This window comes from Arachis ipaensis, chromosome B2, assembly GCF_059453495.1.
Source record: "Arachis ipaensis isolate K30076 ecotype BB chromosome B2, ASM5945349v1, whole genome shotgun sequence".
NCBI lineage: Eukaryota > Viridiplantae > Streptophyta > Magnoliopsida > Fabales > Fabaceae > Arachis > Arachis ipaensis.
Genome location: NC_142437.1, coordinates 92,112,214 through 92,129,310, shown reverse-complemented (window position 1 = coordinate 92,129,310; position 17,097 = coordinate 92,112,214). Strand labels below are relative to the sequence as shown.

The following is a 17,097-nucleotide window of genomic DNA, read 5'->3' as shown; positions in this document are numbered from 1 at the left end:
TCTACACATATTAAAAATAGAATAAATCATATTAATAACAAATTATATATTAATCAACCCTATAAAATGCTAATGAGTTATAGCTCAAATGACATAGTCTTTCCATACTCAATTAAGAAGTTGCGGGTTCGAGTTTCATATCTTTGGTTAAAAAAAAAAAAATCCTATAAAATATATAGTAAACTATAAAATACAAATTAAAAATTTATTATTATTAAAATATATATTAAATTTATTATTAGTAAAAAATTTGGAAATTTTTTATATATAAAATTTTGTAATTAATAATCTTATCAGTTATCATTTCCTAAATTATTCATAGTATAATAATAATAAAACTGACAAACATGTCTGACCTACATGGCATTTCTTTTGGCATTTACTTGACTTTCTTGTCTTTCTCCATCTCTTTCCTTTTCGCTAAGTCATCAAATCATACCCAATTTTCTTGGTTCTCCTATTTTCCATTTTTTTCTTCAGCATTCTGAGAAGGTAGTTTACTCTCTTAAATCTTAATTAATAATCAATAATTGTGGAATGTTGTTTTACTAATTTCTTATGTGATATTTGTTAGCACCTCTTCATGGTTGCTGAAATCCATTAGTTTTTGTGTTTAGTTAAATGCTCTTCTAGCTACAAGAGGTTTTGTTACTAGAAATTGACAATCTCAAAAAAAGAACCTTGTTGATAAATCATGAGCTTCTTCAGTGCTTTCATTCTGTTTGTGTGTTCTAGATTCTTCTAAAGTTTTCCAATGGAGAGTGACAAGATGGAAGATTATGAAGTGATACAGCAGCTTGGAAGAGGAACATTGGGTGCCACTTTTCTTGTTCTCCATAAAACTCAGAAACAACGGTAAATAATCTGCTCCTTTTTCTGTTCTTTTGGTTTTTTTTGGTGTAACTGCTATATCATGCATCATGAAGGGTTCAAGATCCATTGTTTTTCAATGTTGCTGTAATTTTAGTGTTTAGTTGTGAGAATTAGAAGCAATGTGAGGTCTCTAACTCTATAGCAGTTAGCATTTAATTTGAATGATTGCATTTTAAAATTTATTCTTAGTACACAAATTGAAAACCCTACTATTAAAAAGGCAACATTCTTTCTCCCCTTTTGAATAGAATTGTGTGTTTAATTGTTGGCACTGGAACTGGAAACCCAGTTAATTCAATAACTGTTAACTTTCCATACTTTGCTATTTTATGAAAGTTTTTGGAGATGGAAACTTGTCATGTTCTTTAACTGTTGCTATACATTGATGATTTAATTCCTGGTAGGTGTGTGCTGAAGAAGATTCGGTTCTCTAAGCAAACAGATAAGTCACAGCTATCATCAGCACCCCAAGAGGTTGGTTGGTGTAACAACCCCCTTTATGCACTTGATGGGTATCTTAATTGTCATCATTATGGTCTTATTAGTATTATTATTCTCTTTCTACATTCTATCCTAATTGATTTTACAGGCTATTATTCTTTTGCATGAAATTGAATATTGTTTTTCAATATATATATATTTATATATATGGGTCCATTTGTTTCTGTTCTTAGTTTTGTGTAGAAGCTGAAATGAGTAATTTCTATGGACAGTGGGTTTTTTAGTTTAAAACAAAAAAAAATTTTTTTTTTTCAAAGAGAAAAAGTTGAACAAACTGCACTGTAAGTACTTAAATAGTAACAATTAATCGATTCTTACTATTGTTTGATTAGCATGAATTGGCCAAACTAACTAGTTTCTACTGCTCAATAATTTTATTGTCTTCCATTATGATCTGTGATTGCATTGTAGTTAGCTATGTCCCTGTGATAGGTAAACCATCTGAATGCGGTCAAGAGTAGAAGAAATTATTTCCTCTGCACAGACACAGTAAAAAATGATGGCTACCAGTGAAACCAAATTTAATTTGATGAAAATCTTCTAAGTTTTATGCTAAACATCATTATTTTTTTAATTATTCATCAAATGTCCAGAGTGGACAAGGTAATTAAATTTTACAGTTCATGTAAATTAGAGTTTAGGTAAACTTGAATTGTAAAACTTAACTTGTAAACTCGTAAGATTACACTGCCCTATGGCTGATTCTTTGCAGAATTCTTTGTTCGGCGTTTTTGGAGAATCTTGGCTGTGCCCCGCATCATTTGATCAGTTTCTTTTGTATGATGTTTGAAGGTTTTAGGAGAAAGAACAAGGCAAAATCTTTGGTGCAATGTGCAATATATGCCACTATATGGAGTATTTGGCTAGAATGCAATCTATGCACATTTAGTGATAGATTCTCTGTTGAAAAATTATTGTTTGGGATAGAATTAGGCATCTAGCATCTATACGGTCTAAAGCATATGTTTTTTTTTCAAAGACTTTCCCTCTCATACATGATTAGATATTGGAAAGCTACACATCATTGAAGTTTGTGGTTTTTGTATTTCTTTTGGTCTTGTAGGATATCTTTTCCTCCACTCCTTTGTATTGTTTCTTATATCTTAATGATATGTAAGAGCTTACTTGAAAAATGGTAAACCTGATTTGGGGAGTTATATCTCTAAATTCTTAGAGTTAACTTGAGAGTTTAATTAACTTTGAGAGTGGAGGCAATTTGTTCTGTGGGACTGATTATTTATTTTTAATGCTTTCAAAATGTTGTGGGCACTATGTGATACACTGATACTGGGATTTATATTTTGACCCAAGTACCATCTGGAGCTAGGTTTCTACAAATATAAGATAAGATGGTATTCTTAAGACTGGTTTAATTGGCATCAATGCCAAGAGGTTTACAGAAGCTGGAATTGAATGTAGTTTCCTACCTGCTTATAGAAGAATGACAATGTTGTCTCACTTTCTGTTATAGATGAACCTGATTGCAAAACTAAGTAGCCCTTATATTGTGGAGTGCAAAGATGCTTGGGTAGAAAAGGTATAGAAATGATCTATTTTATTTTTATTCTTATATGCCATTTGTGTATTTATATAAAGGTGAAATGTCAAAGTTGAAATTCTATGGATGTATCGACTTGTTTCAATGTTTATCTATATTTAAGATATTATTTCATGTTGTGTAGGGGGACTATGTATACATTATATCTGCTTATTGTGAAGGAGGTGACATGTAAGTACAGTAATTTTTGTTACACTAATGGTTTCTAGCATAAATTAAGATGTAAGCATATTGTTTCAGTAATACATGTTTTCATAGATGATATCTGAAAAGGAAATTTTATTTTATTTTATTTTAATTTTAATAAATGAATGTTTCATTGGCTTTGTACTTGTAAAATGTAAACTATTTACCTGAAAGCTTAAGCAATTGTGTAGAAGGTCCAGAATGTTCTTCTTAAATTGAGACATTTTTTCAAGTGAAATCCTGTTGAATGTAAAATGTATATAGAATATGAACTTTTATACTAGACTAAATGTTATATAGCATTGTACATTTGGAATGGTGGTGTTATTCTGAACTTTAATTATTAGATGGGTAAAGTATGTTTTTTGTTCCTGAAGTTTGGCAAAAATTTTAAAAATACCCCTAAGTTTTATTTTGTCCCAGAAGTTTTTGATTTGCATCAACTATACCCCTGACCGCTATTTTTTCAAAAAATTTAGGACCAATTCAACAATTTCATAAGAACAATTTTCAACACAAGCAAATCAAGCATAATTTTCATGCATTTTTGTTGGATTGGTCTTAAATTTTTTGAAAATTTAGCTATCAGGGGTATATTCGATGTAAATCGAAAACTTTTGTGACAAAATTAAAACAAAATAAAAGTTAAGGGTATTTTTAAAACTTTTGCTGAACTTCAAGGATAAAAAAATATACTTTACCCTTATTAGATTGAAGGTGACAGGTATTCAACTTTAAACATGACCAATATAATTTGAATAAAATGTTAAATAAATTCTTCTGTTGAAAGATAAGCTATTAGATAAGAGGACTGACATGAAAGTGCTCTGTAATCATGGTCATCAAATTATCTATCTATATCAATTTTTTTTATTTGATGTAACTTTTCGTAATGTACTGGTAATAACCGGGCTTATCGATGAATATGTTGGGATACCATCACCTAGCCACAGATCAAGACATCTAAACATACTGAAAGTTAAGAACAAAACGCAAATGAACGAACCAGAAAAGGACAAGTATCAGGTCCCAACTCCCAAGCACCAGACCACGCCCATACCCACACCAACCTAATTCATATAAACTGTGTATTTGATACTAGATTCTTATTGCACTACAAGGAGCTAGCTTGTTCTAACTGGAAAAATTAAGAGGAGTAAGAATACTGAATTTTGGGTATAGATTAGAAACCAAATGACCAGTATAGTGAAGATGTTTTGAATTATTTTGCAAAAGTTGGCTGGTTCAAAGCTTGTCAAAAGGGATCAGTTTAACATGGGTTTCCTGGCTTTTAAAATACATTCTTTAAGGGTTAACTAGACAAGTCAGGGAATAAATTGGGTTCAAAATAATCTCTTTGGTGGAAAAAGCTTTTAGATCCCTGAGTTCTAAATTGGACTCGAATAACTGGTTCCTGGTTTTCCAGTCTGACTAGGAACAATTTGGTTATGAAAAGATGGCATAATTGATTACCAATATCTGTGTTGTCACATCTTTTCTGCTGATAGAATTGTTATTTGTCCAATGCTCTGCTTATTCTCCTCTAGAACACAGCGAATCATCCACATTCCCAAGTCCATCATGTTTAATACTTCCTCTTCCTGTATTCTTGGGATGGTGTATCATGTACTGTGTACTATAGAAATAAGGCAAAAGGTTCTGCAAATATGAAAGCACTGGGGTCACTTGGTTGAGTTAGTCCCAGCGGTTGGAGGCTCTGAACAATTTTAACCATTGGTTTGCTAGATTGGTCTCCCCACTAGCAATTTTAACAATTTTAGCTTGACCATTTGGAAAGTATGATGCTCCTTTCATCTGCATTTTGGTCACCAGAGCTGTACACTGCAAATTGTCATCTGATTGGCTGCATTTTAGATTTTTGTCAACTTCCCAATTTCATCTTGGTTAATTATATGTAGCCTTCTCTGCTTCTTCATGCCTCCTTCATATGTGTCTTCCTGCCACTTCTATAAGTGAATCGATAGAGGTTATTTCCTGCCACTTCTTCATGCCTCCATCTAGACGTGTTTTATTGCTTATTCTATGATATTGATAGCAATGTTTGTCATTAATGCATAGCGGAGAACCTTGAACAATCCTTGTCAATTGATGTTTATTTTTTACCCCCAAAATAAACCAAATAACCTTTCTGCTTAGAACCTTGATTGGAAGACACAACAGCAGCAACAAGCAACAAAGCTTGATCAACAAATTATAATAATCTTTTCATAGCATAATAATGTTCCAGGAGTTCTCAACTCTCATGTATTGTAATTGCATATATGTAATCATTTATGCACTAAGGAGTCCTAATTATGGAACACATTCATTCTTGTTGAGCAGGGCTCAGTATATAAAGAAAGCCCGAGGATCATTCTTCCCTGAGGAGGTAATGAATAAAGTTTTATAGTTCCTGTAGGGTATTTTGATGGAGAAGGGAAGGAAAGGTTGATAAAATCTCTCTTTCTGGGGGACCTTCTAAAATGAGAGGGATGAAATAATGAATTATCATTTAACCCTAAGAAAAATGTTCCTTATCAACTTTATGGATACTTTCTAGTTCCTTGTTTGGTTTTAGTCTATGCCCTCTCATATTTTTTCCTTCATTTCCTATATTTTCTCATTGAATTCCTTATCTCTCTCCTCTCCTTATGTTTGTGTCCCACCCATGCTTTGCTGCCTTTTTCTCCTCTAGAGAGTTTGCAAATGGATGACTCAGTTGTTGCTAGCTGTGGACTACCTGCACTCCAATCGAGTACTCCACAGAGATCTTAAGGTATTGCCTATTTCCTTGTTCTGGAAGAGAAATCCTTACATGATGTTTATATTGATACAACTTAATTTAATTTCAGTGTTCCAACATACTCCTCACGAGAGACAATAACATTCAGATAGGTATGAAGGGTTTATGCTTTGAAACCTTGTCACTTTTAGTTTCCATATTCTGTTTCATGTTGCCTGAAGAATATGGATGATGCAGGTGACTTTGGTCTTGCAAAGCTACTTAATAAAGAAGACCTTCCTTCCCCGGTATTGCATATTAATATCTCATTGTTTTTCTCTGCTGCCTTCTTTGATATACTTGTTTGTAGTTGTTTCCCTTGTAGTGGACTATCAGGCCCTATGAAACACAAATACTTCGTTTACAGTCACATATGTGTATCATATGCTGCATAAATATTACTACCTGAAGTTCTTAAATTTGTGACAACTTTTTCATAAAATTGTTGTGTTTACATGTTTAGAACTCATTTGTATTTGTGCAACATAGGCCATGCCAAGAAATTGATGTTTTTCAATGTAAAATGGACAGCTCTTTTCCTCTTTCTCAATATTCAATTATTCATAACACTAATGATTAGATACCTATTACCTAACTAGCTACACATTGATGTTTACTTATTGTTTGTGCCATTATATCTTTAGGTTATTGGAACTCCAAACTACATGTGTCCTGAGCTTCTAGATAATATACCTTACGGTTATAAATCCGATATATGGACCCTTGGTAAGAGTTACGGATGCCTGATTCTAACAGTCGTATGATACTGACGTTGTCTAAGAATGACATCTCTTTGTATGTAAAGGTTGCTGCATGTTTGAAATCGTCGCACATCAACCAGCATTTCGTGCTCCGGTAACAACAAACTTTAAGCATCTGCAAGCATTTGGTGTTATTATTACAATGAAGTCTTCCATGGATTATTGAGCAAAATAATTTGACGAATGAATGAAACAGGACAGGGCAGGACTAATCAATAAAATAAATAGATCCTCCATTTCTCCATTTCCAATTGTTTACACTCCCACACTGTAAGTAGCTTCCTCAAACTACTAGTAGTGACTATTGTTGCTTTTGATCAATGATAAAAATATTTTCCTTAAAGAGTGAACATAACCAATTAACTATATTTTAATTCAATGAAAGGTTGCCATTATTTTCCCACTGTTTCTTCATTCTATATATATATATATATTTGAAATTCTGTAACTTGAATTGAGGTGACCTATGTTCAACAGGAAACAACTGATTAAAAGCATGCTGAGGAGAAATCCAGAACATAGACCTACAGTTGAGTCCAACCGAGCCTTTGTTGAGTCTTTTGAATTAATATGGAACTGTTGATTCTTAAGCTGCTTTTCTTTGTAAACAGGCAGCCGAGTTATTAAGGCATCCTCATTTACTACCTTATGTTCTTCGCTGTCGCAATGCATCGCCTGTTTTTCTTCCGGTACATCTCATAAATAGTAGCCCAAAGGATAAAACAAAGCAATCTCCCAAAAAATCTAGTGGTGGCAGAGATCATAGAGAAAAACAAGAAGGATTTGCAAATCATATGGAGCAAGTTCGTCTTATTGAGGGAAATGCGGAGGTACATGTAACTAATCATCATAATGATGGCAAACTAACAGTCTCGACAAGTGCCGAAGACTTCCTTGAAACCAAGATGGTTGATCCTACCAGCTACACGATGGAAACTGCAGCCAGTGTTAGTGGCTCGAAAGATGGGTCAATTACTTCTGATTCAACCATTTGCAGTGTGTGCAAGGAAGCAGACTTTAAAGGTAGACTTGCGAAGGAAGCAACAGAAAGTGAGATCACATCAAAGAGTACACTAGATTCTGTGAATGTGGAACAAGGATTTGCTGCTGAAAATTTTCTCCAGTCAGATTCAGTTAATGTAACTACAGCAGCCACAAAAATCGAAGACACTCTTCCCAAACCCATGGACTCCTGTAAATCAATAATGTCTAGTCAAGACAGTACTGTCGGCAATGATAAAGATGACTTTGTCAACGAAGAAAGATCATCCCCAGTTTTGCAGCCGGTCAGGCTCGAGAAAGACACCGAATCTGATGGCAGCTTAAAGAAAAGTGAAAACCATGATGCATTTACTGAAGTCTCACATTTGGACTGCTTGTCATCTGCAAGTAACGATACACTTCCCGGCAAGGATGAAGGTGTTGCAACCACAGCTGCGCATAAAGAAGGCAGTAATGCTGCAGTAGTTGTTGATAAAACGACAAATGGCATTTCTTTAAGCAGACCTACTTCAAAAGGTGGGGACGGAACAACAAAGAGCGTGTTGATTAATAGATCCCAGAACAGAGCTGATGCTCTGGAAGCTTTGCTTGAGTTATGTGCTCAGCTGCTTAAACAAGGGAAACTTGATGAACTGGCTGCTGTGTTAAGACCATTTGGAGAAGACACTGTCTCATCAAGAGAAACAGCAATATGGCTGACAAAGAGTCTTCTTTCATCACAGAAATTTAATTCAGAAACCTAATATGGGAGGTAGTTCTCATTAGTTACCTTCTTTCATTTCAAAATAATTCTACGTTTGGACAAAGCAGTACATTAAGAACTCAGTACATCTGAATAGAATATCAGATATATTGGTTTTTTAATGTGATATGTTGTCCAAATTAATTATAATTGTTTTGAATTGAAGGGAATACATTATTGTAGGAAATGTGTATTGATTGGTACACGAGCTTGCTTCTATGAGACAGTGGTTTGCTTGAAGATTGGAGATTTGAAAAATAACATCCCACAAATTTCTTTTTTGGTGTGTTTGGGACTTTGGGTTATTGTAAATGGATTGGATTATATATATATATATATATATATATATATATTTTTTTTTTTGGTCTTATACATTACACAACACACCCACTCACACACACCTTACTACTACTAACATGGTTCTATATTCCTCACTGAGGATTCGAACCTGGGTGCAGCTTCTAGCTAGGCAGGTGATGCTGCCATTGATCCAAGGCCTCAGCTGCGGATTGGAATATATTTGAAAAGCTTTTTTTTTTTTTGTCAAGTGGATAGGACAACCCCCAATCCTAGGTATCACAACACACACATCCACACACCCACACTTTGAGGTTTTACAAACCTCGTCCCAGTCTCAGCTGGGGTTCGGACTTGGTGTAGCTCAATTAAGAGGCAATATAATTGCCACTTGGTCTAGACCTCAGCTGCCAAATATATTTGAAAAGCTTGAATGTTCATTGGGGTTTTGTTTTTTGTGAGCTATAACTATTGTCTATTGATTGCATGGACATAAACACGATTTTTTCTTTTAGAATTATTGTAGATATGTAGTTTTGGATTCCGGCTCCATTTTAATACCAAAAAAAAAAAGAAAAACAAGAGAAATAGTACTGTGCAAGTCGGTTCAAAAAAATTACAGTATACGAGAAGTGGACAAATCAAGATCACAGCAATGGAAGTAGTAAGAAACACAGCATGAACAATACTTGATATTTTTATTTGGATAAAGTGGACAAATCAAGATCACAGCAATGGAAGTAGTAAGAAACACAGCATGAACAATACTTGATATTTTTATTTGGATAAAGTATATTTTTTGTTTCTAATATTTTTTAAAAATTTTAAAAGTATCTTAAGTTTTAATTTATTTCAATTTTATCTTTCAAGTTTTTGATTTAAATATCAATTTTATTCTTATAATTAATTTTTTGATAATTAATATTTTTTTTTCAATTATATCCTTCCTCTATCCCACCACCACCATCATCATCACACTCCTCTCTTTTTTTCTCTCTCTCTCTTTCCCCGTCCTCACCATCATCTCCTCCACCGTGAAGAACCACTATCAACCTCCTTCTCCATCATCATCGGCCATAACCCTCTTTCTCCTTTCTCCTCCGACCCTCCATCTCCACCCGCATCGGCATCAGCCGCAAGTCCTTCCGCCTTGAGAAATTCGTCCAAGACCTTAACTCCCTCCAGACCCTACACAAACCGCACGTCTCCTCCGATCTCGACTTCTTTCTCTCCGTCGTTGTCTTCGACAGCGAGGGAGTCTATTACTTCATCGAACAACTCGTGTGGCTCGCCAAATCGGGACTCATCGATCTGAAGTGGTCACGTTCGTTCAGAGGAGGTCTGAGGAGATGGATGGAGATGAAACAGGGTTAGGAGCACTGAAGCCAAATGGAGCTTCGAGGAGAATTTTCGCTTTCTGTGAAGAGCAATAGGGTTAGAAAAAGTTGTGGAGTTGGTATGGTTTTTCAAAATTTCATGTTAATTTTTAGTTCAAATCAGTGAAAATTTTTCTTCTGAAATGGTCATTGATGGGTACAAATTTGAGCTTGAACACTGACAAAGATAAATATTGTTGTAGCTTGTGGTGGTGGAATATTACATTTATTTCTGCAGTTTTGTAATTGACACCAGTAGTGGCCATGGGGACAGAGCATGAATTAGAAAAGGGGAAATAATGCTTATTCCAATATCCCCTTGTACTTAGATCGTTTGATTTGTCTTTGGATGATCTCTTTATATTCTACAGGAACTTGAAAAGAAATGTTCTAAAATGTTAAATACAATTGGATGGGTATTCTTACATAATGGTCGTGATGGAGAGTCGGAGGAAAAAGAAGAAAGAAGAATAAAGGGAGGTATGAGAGGCGATGATGGAGAAGGAGGTTGATAGTAGTTACTTGATGACGATGGTGGTGGAGATGATGGTGAAGAGAGAGAGAGATAGAGCGAGATGATGATGATGGAATAGGAGAGGGGTATAATTGAAAAGAAAAATATTAATTATCAAAAAATTAACTATAAGGGTAAAATTGTTACAAATTGAAAATTTGAAGGATAAAATTGAAATAAATTAAAATTTAGGAATATTTTTAAAATTTTTAATAAACATCAAAAACAAAAAATATATTTTATTTTTTTTTATTTTGATTGAGGATGTCTTTTAGTACAATGAGAGGTCTCTAACTTCTGCCCAGGCTTGATATTACCCTTTCTAAATGACGCCACCTATTTATAGGCAAATAAGAAGATACCATTGTCCTTTTTACTTAGGTGCCATAACTTCTGTTGTTTTCTTCTCATGCCATTGTAAAGCTTTCTCAAAACAATAGGAACATTTCATTTCTTCTACTTATTTTATTCGATATTCAAACTCCGTCATTTATACTTTGAAGAAAAATCAGGAATATAATTGCATATAGTATTTTGGGTAACAATTGCAGGGAGTTGAAATAATCAAATTAATCTCCTGGGCACAAGGGGTTGCAAGCTAGGAAAAACAAGGATCTAATATATCCTGCAGTGATGGGAAAGAAGAATAAGGATCAATGAGACAAGAAGAAATGTAGAAATTTAGAGGGAAGGTTCATGAACTCACAATGCAGACTACTCTTTGTTCGTGAGTTACCTTTGTTATATGAGATTGCCTCTTGATTTTTCACAATGGCTTCCTGCCAAATTTTCTGAGTGGTGAGAATGGTGAAGGAGGAGGTGATCTACAAAGACATTCTGATAAGTTAGTAGGTATCTAAGAGGTAGAGTTTGTGAGGGTTTAAAAGATCATACATGGAGGAGCGGGTAGCTCCTTTTTATATAGGGTTAGTCGTATCTTTGAGTTTATTACAAAACTAAGGGTCTTTTGAATTTTGAATTCGAAAAGTTGTTAAAGCATTGTTGGGTCAGATGATACTCGAACGACCTTAGACCCATGTGGAGCTAAAGGTATCTTATTGGGTTAGAGTAAGGTCGTTTGGGCCTGAGGCTAAGTCCACAATAGTGCCCCAAAACGTGATGTGTCCGAACTGACGGTGTCACATTTCTGTGGACCCAATTGATTGTCATGCTTTAACGCCTGATGAAGTGGTTCCCACGTGAGCAGTCAAAAGCTTCTAGTTTTTTGCTCGAAGTTGTGTGCACTTCTCGAGGCATCATATTAATTGACGTGAGTGGAATTTAAATGCTACTAGTTGAAGATTTTACAATTTTACCATTAGTCCTTTCATATTCTTTTGCATTTTGGAGGTTACATATATTTATTTCAAAATCGCTTCATTTTTTCTTTATTTTCCTTCATTTCTTCCCTTTTCTTTGTGGATCTCTTCGTCACTTTTCTCAGAATTGTGATTTCTACTGCTAGCACCAGTGGCCTTTTTGCTTACTTTAGTCACAGCATTGTCCTTCGTCATATGTTTCCTTTTTTCCTTACGGTTCCTTGTGTTTAATTCTCCTTTTTCTTCAAGTATGTTTTTGACCAAACGGTTTTGTTTGTTTTTTCTAGTCATTTTGGAGTAGCTCCTGTGTCTGTTTCTCTTTATGATGAACATGTCTGTTAAGATTCTTGGTAGAAATGTTGGTAGAAATGCTTGACAGGTTAGAAGGGATAGTACCGCTGCATCTTGATGGAATTGGCTTTTTAGTGCACACTTACTTTTGCTAGCATAGTTTTCTCTATTACTGTAGTATTGTGCTAGGCTCATGATGGTAGTGGTACTCCCATTTGTAAGCATAGTGCGAAGAAGAGCTGATCCTCAACCTCGGGGACTCGTCTTCCCTGATCAAGGGATTCCCAAAATTTATTATTAAAGTACATCCGATACAGTGGCAACACCCTCGTGACTTAATGAGGATGCTTTGAAAAAGCTCCATGAAGCCAGAGTGATTTGCAAAGGAGGTGCGATAGAAGCATAGTATGACCTTTCCCTTCTCGATCCGCAGGAGCGCATATGTTATGTTAAATTTTCAGCTCCTCGTGTTCGGATTGGATGTGGGTTTACAAACCCATGTTTAGTGTCTTGGGATCAGGTTTCCATTTTCATGGTTCGTGATGTCCTTTCTCAACTGGTATGGCATGGCTCCTTCCCAACTTCATCCTAGTAATTGGGCCACTATTAGGTATTTCGAGCTCGCGTGTGAGTATTTAGAGATTCCGACTGTTATGGAGGTATTTTTGTATTTTTTCCTTCTAACTGTACCAAATTGGGAAAGAAAACATAAGAAGGGATACATGTCCTTTCGATTAGTTCCAAAACAAAAAAATCTTCGGTTTGTTTGAGGATTCATTTCATGACTTCAAAGAACAATATTTGAAGGTAAGGACGGCTAAAGGCACCATCCCTTTTGGTAGACTCTAGAGGGCGAAAGGAGGTTCTCGGCGTGTTGGAGCTACGAGGCTGGTGACGACTATTTAATTAAAATCTCTTATGAAGGTTTGTCTTAGAAAGGTCGGAATATCACTAATGTATTGTCAGCAATCTGGGGGAATAACTCCCTCAACCCTTGGCTGGTCATGGGTAACCAACAGGCCAGGCGTCAATATGTTGGTGGGTTTTGTTTTTTCCTGCACCACTTTGTTTGTTATCTATCTTGTTCATTTATTTTACCATGTTGACAGATTCTTTTATTTGCAATTAACATGGTTGGCGAGAACACAACTATAGCTAATTTGATGGCTAATTTTCTTGAGGTGGAAGGGAAAAACAAATAAGAGAGTACCCTTCAAATTGTTGAGACAGCAATGTCCGAAGGTGGTCAAAGGGGAGCCGATAAATTGAGGTTTTGGGTGGGGATGACGATCTCCATGTTATCTCCAACCTAGAGCCTGAGACGAAAAAGTGGAAGAAGAGTGAAGGTAGTAGCATGGCTAAGGAGGTTGACACCCCATCTATTATAGAAAAAGCTTTCGATGCCCAGGGCGTCATAGATGAGCATCTTCTTCCTGGAACAGAAGATTTCTTCTCTGATTGTGACCTTTCTGCCCAGGCAAGGTGGGTTTACCGCTCTATGCTCTGATTGGCAATGGTAGTTCATAAAACTGAGTTGGTTCTTGGCCAATCTCGTGTGCTAGATGGAAAAATTCGCCAAGCTCAAGGCTGACTTACAGCCTCACGAGCACAAAAGGAGGTGGCTGAGACTGCTAAGGCTGAAGCTGAGAAAAAATCCGTAGAGGTCGGGGATGAAATTCAGCGACTTACTGACATGGAGATAGAGCTTCGGGTGAAAATTTCCAAGGCCGAGCGTTGTGCCGAAGAGGTGAAGAAGAAGGCCAAGGATGCTGGAGAGTTGGAGGCTACCTTGAAGAAAAGGAACAAAGATTGTGAAGAACATCAAAGAGGCAATCTTTGCTACCGAAGAAGCTTTGAAGGCGTAGGTGACTCTCCTTGCTCTCGACTTCGACATTTCCCAACTCGGCGCTTTCAAGGTTATCGAGGATGGAAAAAATTGTGGACATATCCATTGAGGAATAAAAAACTTGGGATTTTTCTTTATTCATTTTAGTTTGCTACCTAGTGGGCCAATGTTGAGAATTTGTGATTTTCTTTTTTGCTTGCTTTAGTTTGTTACCCGTCGGGATGAGGTAACTTTTGAACTAATTTGGCTAAATTATTAAATTTTACCATTTTGTTTAATGCGCTGGATATCCGCTTGCATTATTAGGTTTTGGCTTTCAGAATTAATCACTTCCCAAAATTTCGCACTTTTGAAAAGGAATAGTGGAAGGAAAACTTGAGAAAACCAATGTGTTTAAAAGCAATTCGGGAAATTGAAACAGAAATATGCTCAACTTGAGGAAAGAGTACTCGTTAACTTAAAAATTAAAAATCCAACTTACAATTCGGGAAATTGAAATAGAAATATGCTCAACTTGCCAGCTGGAGTAAACAAATTAATAATATCTATTATGGGTAAAACCTTTTAAGATTAGTGACATGCCAGGATTAAGGAATCTCTGTGCCATTGAGCTTTTCTAAATTGTATGCTCCCTTTTCACATGACTCACAAACACAGCAAGGCACTCCTAGTTTGTAGATAGCTTACCTTCTCCCGGCTGGGGGGGTACCAATATCGTTGCATCGAAGTACTAGATCGTTGCAGTCGAAGGTACTTTTCCTATCTTTAAATGAGCCATCTCCCTGACTTTGTCAACTAGGTCCTTTTCTGTTTCTTGGTCAAAGATCCCTAAAAGGAGCCTTGGGCTCAGCTCTCCGATCTCCACTGGTACCATTGCCTCTGTACCATGTTTGAGTTTGAAGGGTGTCTCGCCCATTGTAGATTGTATGTGGTGTAGTCCAGTAAGACCAAAGGACGGACCCTAGTTCTTTTAGCCATGCCCTTTTGTTCTGAACCAGCCATTTCTTTATTCCGTTTAGGATGACCTTGTTTGCGGCTTTTACTTGGCCATTTGCTTGTGAGTGTTCTACCGAAGAGAAGTGTTGCCAAATTCTTAATCTTCTGAGGAGTTTGAGGAACTTCTTGTCGTTGAATTGGGTGCCATTATCTAAAATACCAATTTCTGGAATTCCAAATCTTTTGATTACCTGCCTCTTGAAAAACTTCCTGCACTGGGTTGCTGTAATACTGGCTAGGGCCTTCACTTCTATCCACTGGTGCAGAATTTAAGAATATTCACACTGAACCAGCAAGTGAACCGGGTCGTACCAAGTAATACCTCAGATGAGTGAGGGTTGATCCCACGAGGATTGATGGACTGAGCAACAATGGTCGAATGACTCACTTAGTTAGGCAAGCAGAAAGTGATATTTTGGGGTTTCTTACCAACTATTTTAATCATGCAAGATTCATTTCATGGCGAACTGTCAGTGACTAAACCCTAATGTCTTAGTGATTTAGTCTCCTCTAACCTAGTTAACCGCCAATGTCTTAGTCACTTAATTTCGATTAGAGGGTTAGGTTCAATTCTAGTTTATTGGATACAAAAACCCTAATTACCCAGATATAAGAGGATTATATGTCATGTGTCCCATTAAGTCCCAGTAATTAGCAATTTAGGAGGAATTTACTTTCAAGCTAGTGTTCAAGCGAGATAGCTCTGTCGAGAATCATAAGAACGCATATAGAATAAGGGTTATTCTTTCGATCTACCCAAATTCATAAGATGAAGAATGAAAATAATCCTTGAAACTGAATCAATACATTAATTAAAACAGAACAACAATAGTCTTAATCCATAGAAATAAATTGAGCTCCTAACCTTAACCAAAGAGGTTTAGTGGCTCATACTTAAGAGAGAAAACTAGTTCGAAAAATGTGAAAGTGCGTGAGAAAGAAGGTCCCCCTGAAGGGTGAATCTTTTTCCTTTTATATCTAACCTAATTTGATTTCAAAATAAAATAAAATAATAAATTCTAAACCTAAAAGATTTTGTTTGTAATTAAACATAACTAAAATAACACAAAATATAACAATTAAAAGCTAAATCCAACTAATGATGCTTCATTGGTGAGAATGTGATCCGGATTGCTGGTGCCAAATGCCAGTTGTAGCGTTTAGCACCCTTGTGGGCAGGAAGCTCCCTTTCGATTCTGAGTTCCTGGCGCTAAACGCCCAGGTCCGTGTTTAGTGCCAGCTTGGCAGCTTCTAATTCTTTTCTTTTCTTGCACACAAACTCTGCCAAACTGATCCAAACTTCACCTGAAATAATTAAAACACCAAAACAACTCAAAGTAGCATCCAAAGAGGATTTTAACACTAAAATATAATTAAACTCCATAAATTCTAACTTAAAATAAACAAAAAATAAGGAAAAAATGCTCACGCATTACAACACTAAATTTGAACTGTTGCTTGTACTCAAACAACTAAAAATAATATAGGACTGAAAAGAGAAAATGCTTAAGACTTGAGTGTTCATTTAAGCTCTTGTCTAATTACTGAGTGGGGTTGATGGCATTGTGATTCTGAATAGCTTTGGCATCTCACTATCCTTTGAAGTTCAGAAATGTTGATATCCTTCAGAACTAGAACTCGGATGATATTATGGATTCTTTTCCTTTTTAAGCTCTGATTGATCCTTGAACACAGCTTTTTCTTTCTTTTCTTTTGGTGCTTTGCACCTTGAGTCTAGCAGTGATACTAAGTGTTTTGTTTCAAGCTTAGCTTGAGACAAAAACACTACAAGCACTTAACTGGGGAGGTCTTTGAAGTCTAATTTTTCTTTTAATTTCTCCCAGTCAATGGTGCTCAGAGCCTTTAGTATACTCTGTAATTGCACTTGGTCTCGACTCTTAGTGCTCTGTCTCAAGGGTTACTTGACACATTCACACCACAAGCATATGGTTAGGAAAACAACTCTTTGAGCTTTTAATCATGTGTGACCTTCCGAATCATTGATGCTCAGAGCCTTGGACCTTGCTTTTTATTTTTCTTTTTGCTATTTGTT

The 17,097-nt window shown here is 35.9% G+C and overlaps 1 protein-coding gene across 2 annotated transcripts; it reads left to right on the top strand.

The window, feature by feature from the left end:
* The first annotated feature begins 353 nt into the window (after positions 1 to 353).
* LOC107625471 (serine/threonine-protein kinase Nek6) lies at positions 354 to 8,691 on the top strand. 2 transcript variants are annotated; one of them, XM_088503485.1, is made up of 15 exons: positions 354 to 492; positions 736 to 855; positions 1,278 to 1,347; positions 2,846 to 2,911; positions 3,057 to 3,103; positions 5,462 to 5,507; positions 5,814 to 5,894; positions 5,971 to 6,013; positions 6,099 to 6,148; positions 6,545 to 6,626; positions 6,706 to 6,755; positions 6,858 to 6,931; positions 7,139 to 7,190; positions 7,273 to 8,414; positions 8,589 to 8,691. In XM_088503485.1, the coding sequence occupies exons 2-14, from the start codon at positions 755 to 757 to the stop codon at positions 8,404 to 8,406; spliced, it is 1,896 nt and encodes a 631-aa protein (XP_088359611.1). In that variant the 5' UTR covers positions 354 to 492; positions 736 to 754; the 3' UTR covers positions 8,407 to 8,414; positions 8,589 to 8,691. The 2 variants fall into 2 exon arrangements, with proteins under 2 accessions (XP_088359611.1, XP_016183607.1); XM_016328121.3 differs by having other exon boundaries at positions 7,273 to 8,691.
* Positions 8,692 to 17,097: the final 8,406 nt, after the last annotated feature.